This window comes from Lithobates pipiens, unplaced genomic scaffold (assembly GCF_037356315.1).
Source record: "Lithobates pipiens isolate NorthernLeopardFrog02 unplaced genomic scaffold, aLitPip1_a1.2 Scaffold_25, whole genome shotgun sequence".
In the NCBI taxonomy this organism is placed as follows: domain Eukaryota; kingdom Metazoa; phylum Chordata; class Amphibia; order Anura; family Ranidae; genus Lithobates; species Lithobates pipiens.
In genome coordinates this window covers 184,781,370-184,797,197 of record NW_027507787.1, presented here as the reverse complement: position 1 = coordinate 184,797,197, position 15,828 = coordinate 184,781,370, and the positions used below count along the sequence as shown (strand labels likewise).

The 15,828-nt window shown below is 40.9% G+C and overlaps 1 protein-coding gene across 1 annotated transcript; it reads right to left on the bottom strand.

Annotated features, from left to right (window-relative positions):
- Positions 1–1,845: 1,845 nt before the first annotated feature.
- Positions 1,846–14,180, bottom strand: CALHM3 (calcium homeostasis modulator 3). The gene is made up of 3 exons (XM_077453876.1): positions 13,602–14,180; positions 8,736–8,991; positions 1,846–3,431 (listed from the first exon to the last, which is right to left on the bottom strand). The coding sequence occupies exons 1-3, from the start codon at positions 13,886–13,888 to the stop codon at positions 3,009–3,011; spliced, it is 966 nt and encodes a 321-aa protein (XP_077310002.1). The 5' UTR covers positions 13,889–14,180; the 3' UTR covers positions 1,846–3,008.
- Positions 14,181–15,828: the final 1,648 nt, after the last annotated feature.

The following is a 15,828-nucleotide window of genomic DNA, read 5'->3' as shown; positions in this document are numbered from 1 at the left end:
GGTTATGTTAGATTTGATGGTGCTCCTAGGGATTATCAAAGATAACCTAACCCTGACTTGTATTTCTCAGCAACATTGTCGCTTACTTGTTTGGAGAGTTCCTTGGTCTTCATGGGAGGGTTTGGTTAGTGGTGCCTCTTGCTTAGGTGTTGCAGCCTCTGGGGACTTTCAAAAATGTGTGTATATGTAATGATAGATCATATGACACTTAGATTGCACACAGGTGTACATAATTTCACAAATTATGTGAACTCTTAAGGTAATTGGTTGCACCAGAGCTTTTTATGGGCTTCGTAACAAAGGGGGTGAATACATACATACATGCCAGTTATCAGTTTTAATTTCTGAAAAATTGTTTTATGTATATATTTTTCTAATTTTACTTCACCAACTTAGACTATTGTGTTCTGATCCATCACATATAATTCTGATTAAAAAACATTGAACTAAAGGCTGTAATGTAACAAAATAGGTAAAAAGCCAAGGGGGCTGAATACTTTTGCAAGGCACTGTATGGGGGCAGACATGTACTTGATGACCAACATTTCTGTCCCCAGTAGGTTGAAACAAATGCAAGGGTTTGTGTTAATAAGGACTGGGCTGATGGGGTGGTCACTTCAGTTAAAGTTTCTGCTGGTAAAAATAAAGCAGTAGATAGCAGTATTTGTAATATCATGTGCACTAATGCTTGTAGTTTAGACAACAAGCTTTGTAAGCTAACAAATCTTATGTCTAGGGACAACTTGGACCTTGTTGCAATTACATAGACATGGTTTCAGGATTCAAATGAGTAGCAAATAACTATACCAGGGTACTCACTATACAGGAACGACAGAGTAGGGAAGAGGGGAGGTAAAGTTGCTATATGTGTCAAAAATAGCATATTGCTAACATTAATCAAAACATCAAATGAAATGGTCAAACCCTTTGGGTTTGCCTTCCAACCAGCAAGGGAACTTCCATTAGAATTGGTGTAGTATACAGACCCACAGGACAGACTGAAGATTATGGTAACTTGTTGATTGATGAGAACTCAAATGGCAAGGTTTTGCTTATGAGTGACTTCAATGTGCCTGAAATTAACTGGAATTCTCAAACTGCTATTACAAGCAGGATCCTGGATGTAATAGAAGCACTGAATGAAGTTTCTATAAAACAGTAAAAAGACCAACCTCAAGTGATCATATTGTAGACCTAGTACTGACAAATGGGGATCAACTGATGTTAAGTAGACATGTGCAATTTGTTTCGTAAGGAATTGAAATTCGGACAATTTTTGCATCTTTCGGACATTCGGATGCATCCGAATGTCCGAATAAAAAAATAACGAATTTCAACTAATACGAAAAATTATAGCAGATATAACAAATGAATTTGACATGATTCGGTAATTCGTTAAAGATCGAATGAAACAAAAAGTCAGCTCAAAGTAAATCTTACAGTCCAATCAGCTGATTGATCTTGTGCTGGATGTTGGATTATTGGCAAAGTGCATTCCTGAGAACTGAGTGAGAAGGGTGTTGTATTGTATTTGAGCAGAGGAGAAGAGATATTGTCATTGTGTGTTAATAGATTCATAAAACAAATGGCTTCCCAAACTATGAATCATTATCACGAATCAATATACATACATAAATATCAAATTTCAACTAATTCGAAAGAAATTATAGCGGATATAACAAATTAATTTGACATGATTCGAGATTCAGTGTAATGAATATCGACACTCTACGAATAATAACAAATTATCCGAAAATGAATTAACATAACATAACGAATATAACAGAATGCAATTATGTATTTTACAAATTAAAATGAAATGAAACTAAACAAAATTTTCCTTTGTGCACAAGTCTAATGTTAAGGTGGGAGAAAATTCTAAAAAAGTCTAAAAGCTCTTGTAGCTGCAGTGAGCAGGAAGTGCAGCATTTACTTTAGTATCTGGCTTAAAGATGACTATTAATTATACAGTACAGAGCAGTGTTATACAGTACATCTGACCTTACTAGAAGGAATTTTTTTGTTGCAGTGTCATAAAAATGTCTGTGTCTGGAGTTCCTCTTTAAATATAGTGAATGCTGCCTGATGGGTGTGCTGCCAAATGTACCAGCAAATCTTTTATAAATGTGCCAAAGTAGTTAATATGCAAATTGTGATATACATATTTGTTTGCCAACATTTCTTGTTCCAAAACTCCAATACCTAAAACAACCATGCTATTTTGAACACTCCAAAAATAATGCACAAGTGTAATTGAACTACTCTAGCCACAGCAATCAGCTTGGGATCCACTGATAACTCTATGGCTACTTTCACACCGAGGCTGTTTACAGGCATTTTATTGCTTTATTTGCACCTGCAAAGCGCCTGTAAAGTGCCTCTCCTGTCACTTCAGTGTTAAAGCCCGAGTGCTTTCACACTGGAGCGCTGCGCTTGCAGGACGTTAAAAAGTCCTGCAAACAGCATCTTTGGGGCTCTTTAGGAGCGGTGCATTCACTGCTCCTAACGTGCCTCTGTCCATTGAAATCAATGGGCAGTGCCGCCAAAGCGTTTCGGCAGCAGTGCTTTGCGGGCGCTATTAACCCCTTTATCGGCCACAAGCTGGGGTTAAATGTGCCAAAAAACACAGCTAAAACAAGGGTAAAGCAATGCTAAAAATAGTGGCGCATAGTGAAATAGCGAATTCCAGTGCTTGCAAAGTAGGGTCTGCCAGCTCTGAATTTATCTTTTTTTATCCTGTATTTATTATTGTATTATTACATGCCTAGTTAAAGCAAATTGTACATATTAGAGCTCAAACATCTGTGGCATGCAGATAACCAACAATAGCAATTTGATTTTAGCAGGTAAGGCACACCAGTAAACAATGGAAGATTATTTTGCTTGTTGCTGAATACTCCTTTGTGCATATCTCACTACTTTACCTTATGAAATAAAGGCTTGGGATTATAGGTGTAGTGGTGCAAATGCACGTGCACATGCTAGGACTGCTAATGTACTAACTGTATTTACACATCTGTCTGTTTATGGTCTTCCAAGCAGCAGCCATTGCCTTTCCCTTTAATATGTTGTCGCTGAGTTGGGTAGTTAAGAGAAAGTGGAGGTTTACTCTGGTACCACGATTTTAACAGTTTGTTAACCTGCTCCTTGTCAGTAATTCCATGGATGTGGTCTTCTTCATCCTCTGACTTCTTGGTAAAATTGGCTATTTTCATCTCATTGTGCATGCTTTGAAAGAAATGGAGGATACATTTGTGGGCAAAGTCTCGTGCATGTTCACAGCAAGTCTCATCAAAGATCTTTTGTTCGATATCAATGTAGTTGCTCCAGTATCGTGTTTGTAGAAAGGCAGTTTGGTCAAAGCAAGGCTTAAGTGAGCGAGCCAGAAATGCCAGAACAATGAGAACTAACAGAATGCCCCATCCTAAAGCCTGGAACAATAAAGCATTTAAAAACAGTTAGCTGACCTCAAAGTGAAAGTCTATAAAGAAGAAAAATAAGACAACCCAAATTTAAATCTGTCATCCAAATTAGTCTTAAATCCCATCATGGGGACCTCCTAGGAGAAATTTTCATACCAATATCTAACATACTTATGCATATAATAGTAATTGAATCAAAAGAAAAAAAAATACTGGGGCTCTAGTTGACTGCTTTCTGCTCCCCTTTGCACAGCCCGTTGTCGCTTCAAGATTACTGCGTTGGTAATAGATGTCAGTCCCTACGACCAATTTGATTTCCTTTCATTTTTTATTTAATTTCTGAAATGGTGACCGTGACAGTGCAAACCAATTTCACTCCACTCCAGCACTAGTTGGATACATACTAATTACAAGCCACATTGGTATCATGTTTAATTACACATAACTTAACCCTTTACTGAGTTATTATTTTTGCATTTTTACAATTCAAAGTGATTATAAAGTTTTGGTTTTGAATTTTTTTTAAATAACAAATATGTTATACTTACCTGCTCTGTGCAATGGTTTTGCACAGAGCAGCCCTTATGCCCCTTCTCTGGGGTCCCTGGCTTTCCTCACTCCTCCCCCCTACCAAGTGCCCCCATAGCAAGCCATTTCCTATTGGGGCCCTCGTACGAGACATACAACCACCTGGCTTGGTCCAGTCCCCCCGCCCTCTGCTCCAATGGCTCCCACTGCTCTTAGCCAAGCCTGTAAAATGGGGGAGGAGAAGAGCTGCTGTAGATGTGCAAAGTGCTGAATCCAGATTGGTTTCAGGTCAGAATTTAGGGGGGCTTCAGGGTGTACTACCACTAAAAGTTTTTTACCTTAATGCAGAAAATGCATTAAGGTAAAATAAACTTCCACCTTCCACCTTCCACTTTAACCCTGTAAAGTTACATTGTGGTATTTTGTTCTTTAGAAAGAAAATGGAAAAAAGATGCATACAGTTTTAATGTTGGGAGTTCAGGGCCCATACATTTTGAAAAATATGATGCCCTATCCAAAGGCCCCTCTCTCACACTAATCTCAACTGTAACCTATCAGCAGCCTTCCTTGTAACACTAAAGCTGGCCATAAACTAGTAGAACTGTGTTTGACATTTTTATTTTTAAGATCAATCATTTGACTTTCGAATAGTTAGTAAGGTCAAATCAATGCTTTTTTTCAAATGCAGTGATGAGAAAATTTCTTTAGAGCAGGAAAGAACATTTTTCTCTAATGAATGAATGTGCAACAGTGTATGAGGTTTTTGTTCAGGAAAATCTATTCACTCCAAAAACAAATGTTAAAAGCAAACTTTTGAATGACATTTGTCAAGTCATCGAATGTGTTGGAGAATTTTGTACAAATGTTTATATATTTGCCTCTACTTTGCCGGGATCTCTTAACCAAATTCTTAAGCTGGCCACACACTAAAGAATTTCTCTTGTTCAGTGCCCTGCTATTGTATTCTTACAGCCGCCACCCATAGCTGTTAGAATACTTAAACAATGACTGCAGCTGAATGGCTGCACTCACTATTCAGCTTTTTTTTTTCTTTTACTCAATTACTGTATTTATTGGCATATAAGGGGGAAAATCACGGGTGTGTGTTATACAAAGATAGCGTACCTCGGAGGGGAAGGAGGGGGACGAGTGCCACCGGAAATCACCAAGCTGTCATCTCCTCTCCACTAGGCTATCCAATCGGCTCTCACGTCACACACACAGTCCTGCCTCCGCCACCAGCATTCTGTCATGTTCTGTCTATCACAGGAGCCGGTCCAATGCCGATGGCGGAGACGGGACTGTGTATGTATGACTGCCGACTGAGAGCCGAGGAAACAGATGACGGATTGGTGATTTCATATGAGAGATGGTGAGCTGCATTGATGGGGGAAATGGGTGCAGATCAGGCTGCAGATGGGCACAGAACAGGCTGCAGATGGGCACAGAACAGGTTGCACTGAAACTCCAGATGGGCACAGATCAGGCTGCATTGAGGCTGCAGATGGGCACTAATCAGGCCGCATTGATTTTCACTGACCATTATTTTGCTTCAAAGTGGTTTATTTAAAAAAACCTGAAACCTGAAACTTCCCTCTTAAATTGATGTATGTTATATGCCGGTGCATGTTATATAGTGATAAATACAGTACTTTTCTTTTTCTGAATTTAAAATGGTGGAGCCTGGTAAAATTGGCTGGACTACCCATAGTTTGAATTTCTGCCAATTCCTGTAAAGACCGAATGTCAGGAGACAATGACCGTTTAAAAAAAAAGTGTTCGACATTCATCAGCCCGTGTGTATGTCGGACGTGCATGCTTGAAACCCACCTACCAACTCCTGATCAGCACTCTCAGCCAAAGGCAGAGAGGGCTGATCGGAGTGTTTTGGCAGGGGGGGCCTTCCCCCTGTCAGAATACAACAGCTCAGCAGGGGAGATCACTGAACTAACCTTGCATGGTTAGTACAGTGGCTCTGACTAGAACTTACAGTTTTTTCACTCAACCTATGGGCTTCAACGGAAAAAAACCCGAATAGTGTGTACCAGTGCTGACAAGGTAGCGGGAAATTCATAATTCTGAGCCATGTAAAGCTGGCTTTATTCACCAGCACTGGAATATACCAACTCCTAAATGTAGTGTTTCAAACTGAATTGCTTATTAATGTTATGCATTTGCAGCCCAGGGATGACACTAAGCAATATCATTTAGTGCAATCAAAACAAACCTATATCATGGAAAACAAACCACTTAAAGTGATTCTAAAGCCTAAACATTTTTACTTTAAAGTGATTATAAAGGCAGAATGTTTTTTTTCTCTTAATGCATTCTATGCATTAAGATAACAAGCCTTCTGTGTGCAGCAGCCCCCCTCGGCCCCTCTAATACTTACTTGAGGTCCATCTAGATCCAGCGATGTTGTAGGAGTGTCTTGGCTGCCCGGGACTCCCCTCCTCATTGGCTGACACACAAGCGCCATTGGCTCCCGTTGCTGTCAATCAAAGCCAGTCAGCATATCAGGAGATAAAGGGGGACGGGGCCCGGGACACGGGTCTGTATCTGAATGCACACAAGGAGCTGTGACTAGGCTCAGGTGCCCCCATAGCAAGCTGCTTACTGTGGGAGTGCTCAATAGAAGGGATGGGCCATGAGCACCGAAGAGGGACCTAAGAATGGAGGATCCAGGCTGCTCTGTACAAATCCACTGCACAGATCAAGTAAGTATACAATTTTGTTGTTTTTAACTTAAAAAAACAAGACTTTACAATCACTTTAATGCATTCCTTGCATTAAGATAAAACATGTTTAGGCGTTGGTTTTGGCCCCTCAGCCCCCCTTTTACTTACCTGAGCCCTCATTCAGTCCAGCACTGTTCTCATCTGCAGCTCTTCTCTCCCCTCACTTCTTTGTCTCACTGGCTTTGCTGGCTCCCACTGCTGTCAATCAAAGCCAGTGATGAGTCAGTGGAGCCAAGTCTCGCTCTCTGTGTCAATGGACGCAGCAGCGGGAGCTCATGAGAGAGTACTCACAAGTTCACCCATGGAAGCACTGGACAGAAAAAAGGCAGCCATGAGCATCCTGAGAAGAGGAGGGTCAGGCCGCTCTGCAATTTCATTACCCAAAGCAGGTAAGTATTGTAATAGCAATCTGGCTGTATGCTATGCACACAGCCACATCTGCTGCTGTGCTCATATAAGCACACATTTCCATCTTAATGATATAATACTTTAGCTTACCTTCCAACCCATTCATCCCAATGAACAGACATGACTCGCATTCCTACATCCTCATCCATGCCCCTCTTGTTCCCCATTAAAGAGACATCACCATCATTCTTACATTCTCCAAACGGTCAGCATGTGTGTCCCCTCTCTCACCTCGACCAATCTTTTATTTACCTTTCCACTGGAAGCCACGCCCTGGAGGGTTTGCCTCCAACAGCTGAACACTTCCCTCAAACTTTGTGACCTCACAGCAGTAACACAGGATGTGAATGCCCATATAAGGACAATACAATGCAATACAATTCAGAAGAAAGTACCAACCACAGACATGTATACATTCAAATAGTCAGTGACGCAAACTGACTAAATGCATTCAATGATGGAAACCATACAAAACCAATGAACGATGACTATAATTCCGTTGATAGAAATCCTTAATAAACATTGTTCCAGAGAACAATGTATACCTGGATTATTCTACACCTCCTTGTTGATGGAAGGTTATCCACAGATGTGCAATGCCTATCTCCATGTGGTGATCAGACACAACAGAGACAATGTGCACACATCCGCCTACAACCAATCCTTGCAGAGCAAGCATATGCCCCCAGACATCTTTAATATTTTAATTTTTAATTTAATTTAATATTGATTGGACCCTGGGCAAAACTTTTCTTGCCCCCCCCCCATACATGCAGTTTTGCTCTCCACATGCCCCAGACATACAATAGCAGCTAGACTCAAAATCAGTTTATTGAATCAGATCAGGCAGCTATTGCTATTGGTTGCCAGAGGTTACAGTGTATCATTACTGCTCACTGACTGGTTGCTAGAGGTTACAGCACACATTACAGCTCACTGATTCGTTGCTAGAGGTTACAGCACATGATTTCTGCGTGATGAGATTACTGTACAGTAATACTGCTCACTGATTCATTGCTAGAGGTTACAGCACATCATCTCCTCACTCCAGGGGTCACGCTATACATATGGATGCCGCCTTTATTTACATATCTATGTGGGTCTGCAGGTGAGTCATCTGTACACAACAATAGGCCAGAGCATTAGTAGCAGCACTTCACACTGAGATATCGGGACACAGCAAGAGACAAGGAAATTTAAACTGGGATAGTTGGCAAGTATGAGGCAGCTGCTTTGGGCCCCACAACAATGACAGGGCCCAGGGCAGCTGCCCCTTTTGCCCTGCCTTAAAAACGGCCCTGTCTGTACAGTGTACAGGGGCCCTTTTGCTGGCGGACATACCCCCACTCCGCAAACACCTTTTTCCAATCCCAAGAAGTTATCCACTAATTAACAGATCTCAACCAGCGTCAGTCTGTCCCAGTCAGCTCTTTTAGAGCGGGCTGGGGGAGAATGAACACAGGAGGACTTTTATGACAATACATATAATAAATACATCTAAAATTTTCCACAACAGCATACAGATGTTTGTTTTAAAAAAAAGAAAATCCTTTACAATCACTTTAAAAACCCAAAGACTTGCAATGTGTGACATATTTACTGATAAAAATAACAGAACAGAGACAGTTGTATAACTTGCCTGTGACCAGCATTTTAAATATCTTGATACTGCTTTCCTTGAAGTGTTGTTCCTGATTAGGACGTCTTCCTTACAGGGCACCTTGTACAGTAGGTGCTGTAATTCTGGTGAAGAACTGTTAGCAAAGCCTGGAAATTTGTCAGGGTCTACTGAGCCACTAAATGCACAGACAAAACAATTTCCATCCAACAGCGTAGTCAAAATCCACACCACCGGAGCTACCATAGCTCGTATGAGCACAGAGGTGCACATATACCTATGAGAAATATAAAAGCATAAACATTTTGTCTTTAGAAAATTAGTTAGTAAAATATCTTATTTTCCTTATCTGATCTTATGGAAAATCTTGTTCTAGTGTGTACCTACTCTATCCAAAAATGTAAAAATGGTTTTATACTTCAAACTCACTCTGAAGAGAAAGCTAAACTTAGATATCTGGTAGTATGATCTGACTGTGAAAATGCCTTTCTTGTGCTAGATCTTCCATGCTTTGGAGGACAATATTTGCTACATATGTCCTATTTTATAGGTCTTGTTTACGTCCTGTTTATGAGATACCTGTTTTTATAACCTTAGCAGATGACTGATGGTAGCAATGTGCAATTATCAATGGCAATGAAAACTAGCCTAAAGTGTATGTAAACCCTAACAATGTTTATCCTATCAATTAACTTTTCTTAACCACTTGCCTCCCGCCCAATAGGCGAATGACGGCTTCAAAGTGGTTTCAAAATCCTGACTGAGCGTCATATGACGTCCTTAAGATTTTGAGCCGCTGCGCGCCCCCGGGGTGTGTCGGTCTGACCCCCCGCAACTACGATCTCCGTAAAGAGTCTCCGACGGAAACTCTTTACTACGTGATCAGCCATGTCCAATCACAGCTGATCACAGTGTAAATAGGAAGAGCCGTTGATCGGCTTTTCCTCACTCGCATCTGTCAGACGCGAGTAGAGGAGAGACAATCGGATGCTCCTCTGACAGGGGGGTCTGTGCTGATCGATTATCAGCGCAGCCCCCCAAGGATGCCCACTCTGGACCACCAGGGATGCCACCAGACCACCAGGGATGCGCAGCACCAGGTATGCCACCCTAGACCACCAGGGATACCAGTCAGTGCCCACAATGGATGCCATTCAGTGCCCACAATGGATGCCAATCAGTCCCCACAATGGGCATCACTGATTGGCATGCATTATTGTTTGGCACTGATTGGCATCCATCAGTACAAAACAATACAATACAATGCCGCCTATCAGTGCCCATCCGTGCCACCTATCAGTGCCCATCCATGCCACCTATCAGTGCCCATCCATGCCGCCTATCAGTGCCCATCCATGCCCATCTGTGCCGCCTATCCATGCCCATCTGTGCCGCCAATCCATGCCCATTCATGCTGCGTATCCATGCCAATCCGTGCCGGCTATCAGTGCCAATTTGTGCCACCTATCAGTGTCCATCCGTGTCGCCCATCAGGGCCACCTATCAGTACCCATCAGTGCCGCCTATCAGTGCCACATATAAGTGCCCATCAATGCCACCTCATCAGTGCCCCTTCATTGGTGCCACCTCATCAGTGCCCATCAGTGCCACCTTATCAGTGCCCGTCAGTGCAACCCCATCAGTGCCCATCAGGGAAGGAGAAAACTTACTTATTTACAAAGTTTTGAAACTGAAACAAAAAAAACATATTTTTTTTCAAAATTTTCGGTCTTTTTTTATTTGTTTAGCAAAAAATAAAAACCGTAGAGGTGATCAAATACCACCAAAAGAAAGCTCTATTTTGGGTACAGTGTAGCATGACCGCGTAATTGTCATTCAAAGTGCGACAGTGCTGAAAGCTCAAAATTAGTCTGGGCAGGAAGGTGTTTAAGTGCCCAGCATTGAAGTGGTTAAAATGTGTTATATCTGTTCAAAGTGCAAAAAAAACAAACCGTTAATCCTGTCAGAAATGTAATACTGTTCTATACACTCTACAGTCTTATCTGTACTGAGTTTAAAATGGAAAAATACAGTTTTATTTAAAGTGTTACTAAACCCACAACACTAAAATCAGTTTGTATATGCAGTAAAGCATGCTTGCTATACTCACTGTGGAATCTAAGGGGTTAATCCTCATTGTGGGAAAAAGGCTGTTTGATCCTGTCTTCTCTGATCCACCCCTTCTTCCACAGTCCCCAATTCCTCTCTTAATAGTACAGAGCCTTGGGGGCACTCGACACATGCTCAGTTTGGTGTGTATTGCTAGAGAGTTTATTTTTGGGAGAGTGTATGTGATCAGTACAGGGCCAATCCAGTACAAGGTCAGGGGCCATGCAGCCTCATAGGACAATCAGGGGAGAATGAAAACCCATCCTACAAGCTTTAACCAATGCTGGGCCAGACACTGATAGAAATCACAGGACTGCTATATACTTCTGATGAGAAAAGGTATTTAGCAGTTTTATATTTAATAAAATAATTGCATTTCCATGTTCTGTGTGCTGTGGGAGACCAGATGTAGTGAATGCAAGGTTCTGGGTTTAGTAACACATTAAGAATATCTATAAAGTGCAAAAATGATTTGTGGTTGTAGTTGTCTTACTGTATAAATCAATATGCAATACTTCAGCGTTCAGTTAGATTAACAGAACATTTTTCAGTACAAGTTTGGAGAAATGTAGCATTGTTCTCAGGGCAGCTCTCAGGTCTTATGGCTCTTTTATTTTCTCTAAAGAACGCTTGTAGCATATGACTTCAAGCTTTGCAGGACCTGTTACCCAGTCTTGCTCAAAGCAAAATATGGCCGTTATGCTGCAGAGGAACACATATATATATCGCCCTTCATTACTGCTCTGATGAATCTTAGGAATCTATGGATACTGTCACATACAGTACCATTATTTTAGTTTATTCAATTAGACTATACTTTTGTTTTAGTTTATAGCTATTTCGATACAATTAACCACTTCCTGACCCACGCACGCCAATGTACGTCGGCAGAATGGCACGGGCAGGCATATTGTCGTACAGGTATGTCCATTTTAATATGCCGCCCTGCCATCGCATGGGGATACCCGCGATCGTCTCACGGGGCGGCTGAATGGAGAGAATGCCGTTGTAAACAGCATCTCCCTGTTCTGCCTAGCAATAAGTGACGATGATCTCTGCTCCATGTGATTGGAGCAGCGATCAGTGTTCACTAACACAAAGCCCAGCCTCCCACAGTTAGTAACACGCCCCTAGGTACACTGCCACCCCCTGGTTAACCCCTTCACTGCCATTGTCATTTACACAGGAATCAATGCATTTGTATAGCACTGTTTGCTGTATAAATGACAATGGTCCCAAAAATGTGTCAAAAATGTCCGATGTGTCCGCCATAAGGTCGCAGTCACAATAAAAATCGCTGATCGCCACCATTACTAGTAAAAAAAATTATTAATAAAAATGCTATAAAACTATCCCCTATTTCGTAAACGCTATAACTTTCGCGCAAACCAATCAATAATCGCTTATTGCGATTATATATAATAATAATATATAAAATGTTTTTTATATATTTTTGGGTGATATTTATTATAAACAAAAAGTAAAAAATAATGCTTTTTTTCAAATTTGTCGCTCTATTTTTGTTTATAGCGCAAAAAATAAAAAACACAGAGGTGATCAAATACCACCAAAAGAAAGCTCTATTTGTGGGAAAAAAAGGATGTCAATTTTGTTTGGGAGCCAGGTCGCCCGACCGCGCAATTGTCAGTTAGGCTGGGTTCACACTGCAGCGGTTTATGAGATCGGATGTGATTCGCACCGCACTGCAGTGCAAATCACATCCGATCTCTGTGCGATGCGAGTTCAGCCATACAGATAGTATGGCTGAATTCACATCGCATCCAGCCAAAACTCTCACAGGACCCTTTTTTCGGTCCGCAGCAGAATCGGATCGCATGGGGGTTCACGCCATGCGATCCAATTCCTGTCCGAGTTTGCAGATCGCACTGCGATATGCAAACTGATGTGGGGGTGTCATTAACTTTTCACTGACACTCCCAGAAGTTCGCATAGGGCAGTGTGAACTGCCGCTGGGAGGCATGCGATGCGGGAACCCGCAGCGGATTCGCAATGTGAACCCAGCCTCAAAGCGATGCAGTGCCGAATTGCAAAAAGTGGTCTGGTCTTAAGCCAGCAAAATGGTCCGGTCTGAAAGTGGTTAAAGTGTCTCTTAGGGTCTGATCATGGCACCTAGATGCAGCAACACGCAGTAGCACCTTTTATTTGTGTTAGTGTAAAGTAGTATCATTCATTCTGAATGGCACCCCAACGCACCTTCTTGGTGCCCTTGCACTGCTGCACAGCACAATATGAAACATTACATGGCAACGCTTGTGCTTTCCAATGCACTGCCAAAAATGCTGTGTGCATGATTTGTTGTTCATTGTGGTGCAGTGGTCATTCAAATGAATATATAGCCCTAATGCACCACATTGTAATGCACAAACCAACGTGCGTGTGTTTACTGTACCACAGCAGACAGGGCTGATATGAATGTACCCTTATGATGGGTGCACACAGACAAATAATTTGTTTGTGATAAATGATTTTGAATTCTACAATTCCATACAGAACATCAGAACAGCTTTGATTAACCTTTTGATTCGTGCACACTTTTTATTTGTCTTTACAGAGAATACTCGTTGCTGTTATTATTATAATAGTTTAAAGAAAAGCTTTGCTCATAGATATACATTTCTATACTCCAACCTGTCAGCAGAAAATAATTGCACACTATTTGGATCAGACATACAAATCCAACCACTGTATAATATCTATGGCTTGCTGTATACAAATTTGGTCATAAGCTATGAGATCAATTTCATGTGCAGCACTTACTTTACAATCGCTAAGTCGTTTTTCCGGTTTCCAGGAGGTCTGCGCCATTCTTCAATCATTATTACCGATTGCCTGTTCACAATAAGGCCGCACAGGAAGAGAGCAATTGGAGGCACAAACATAATCCCCATGCCATACATCATGTTATATCTGGGAAGACATGGGCAGTTAAAATCTAGGGAGTTGTATATTTTCACACTTGCCAGTGCTAGGATCCCACAAATTCCATTCATGACTGATTCTGAGTTGGACTGGAAGTACTGAAATATCATCTTAAAGCGATCCATGGTGATCAGAGTTTTCAATATCTCAGTTTTTTCTATGAAAATGCAGTTGAGTCAAGGGTTGCTTCCACAAAGTGTGAAGTCCGACTTTGTTTCCAAGGAATATGTTTCTTGTTGTGTCTTCTAAAAAGAAATCCTCTTTATCATTTGGTTCTGTTTTTTCCACAAAGTGAGTTTTGTCTGCATGGGATGTGTTCTTTGGTGGTTGTGTCATGCTTCTGCAGGTAAATGAGTTAGTCAAATGTAGTGTGTTTGTTTTAATGAATGTATTACTGGCAGGGCTTTTTAAAGGAGATTAGAACAGCAGTTGGGTACATCATACAAAATACAAAACAAGCAAAAAAAACACATGAAAACAAAGACAATTATTTTGAAATAAGTTAGTTTCCATGCACCACAAATCAAACATTTCCTACTATGGGTTTAAGGTTACATAGGTGAAAAGAATAAAACATTCAGGTTATAATCTCACTTATATTGTTACCGATTAGTACAAAGATGAAAAGTGTCACTGAATATATATATATATATATCTGGGAGGAGGAGGTGAATGTTAGATGTACTAGGGGTCCTATGCATCTTTGTCTCCGTTTCAGGTCTGTATTCAGACAAAAATTCAGGCGTGATTCATCCCTGAAATAGAGAACAGGGATGCACTAGACCCCTGCTAATGCAGGCCATACACGGTCGAATTTCGAATGAATTTTCTTTTCAAAATCCGAAAATTCGTTTTTTTTTGTGATCCGATGATGCCACCATTGATTTTCGAAATTCGGCCGACCAAGCCTTCAATTTCACCTCATTTTGTTACAGAAAAGAATTTTCTTGGCCGGGAATCTTCTTCTCTCTCCGTAAATTTTCTTTTATCTCCGTAAATTTTCTTTTCTTATTACATTTCTCGCACGATTCTCCCATCATTGATTAGAAAATCGTTCGTTTTTCAAAAAATTTCCAAAATGTCCGATTCCTCAAATTTTATTTCCGCACGAAAATCGGCTGTTGCTGCAGCCCACTAATGGTGCGAAATTCATACGAAAATTCTTAGATACGATTTTCAAAAGAAAATTCTTTCAAAATTCGAACCGTGTATGGCCGGCATAAGTGTGAACCCAGGCTTAAGGACAGGAAAAAAGTGCTTGGTTTTTACAAACTGTCCATTATTTTATAGATGGTTGGCAACACTGCCCCAGAATTTTTTTTTCCCCAGAGGAGCTACCCCTAATTAGTATCCTGCATATTTATTTCCAACTCCCAAGTGCATAACTTTATATTTTCCTTTATTAACCCTTATCTGCCATGTAGATGCTCCCCCCCCCCCCCCACACACACACACTCTATTTTATCAAGGCCTTCTTGTAAAGTTGCTGTAGCAAGGTCTCTGGCCTTGTCCAGACTAATGAGAACTTTGCAAACCAAAGATAGCTGACATCCTCCTGTATGTGGTGGGTTGTGAGGCATAGTAGGTGCAAGGTGGACAAAGTTCTTGGGCGCCAGACACTTCTTGGATGTAAAAGAGGAACTGAACTCGACAGATAATCAATTAAATATGCCTGGTATACATCTCAGATCTTTTTTTTTATCACGGCACCACATTTGCTTCTCGCAAGCTAGTCACTACCATTCCAGTTAATAATGTGTCCTTAAGAATTAAGAACAATGGCCTGGCTGGCTATAACATGGCTAAGCTCTTTGAGAACTTTGAGAGCTCTTTAAGTCCTAGTGACTTATTCACGTTGAGTTTTTCTAATCATTTTTTTAACCCAGATTTCTGTCGGGCAAAGGGGTAAATTATATACAATTTTGTTAGCATTACTGTTTTGTTTATTAAACCCATTTTTTTCATTTTACAAGCTGAGAAACTGAAAATGAAGAATTTAAAAAAATAAATAAAAAATGTCTGCAGCAATATGTGTTTTGCAATCTATTGCAGCTACCATGATTGC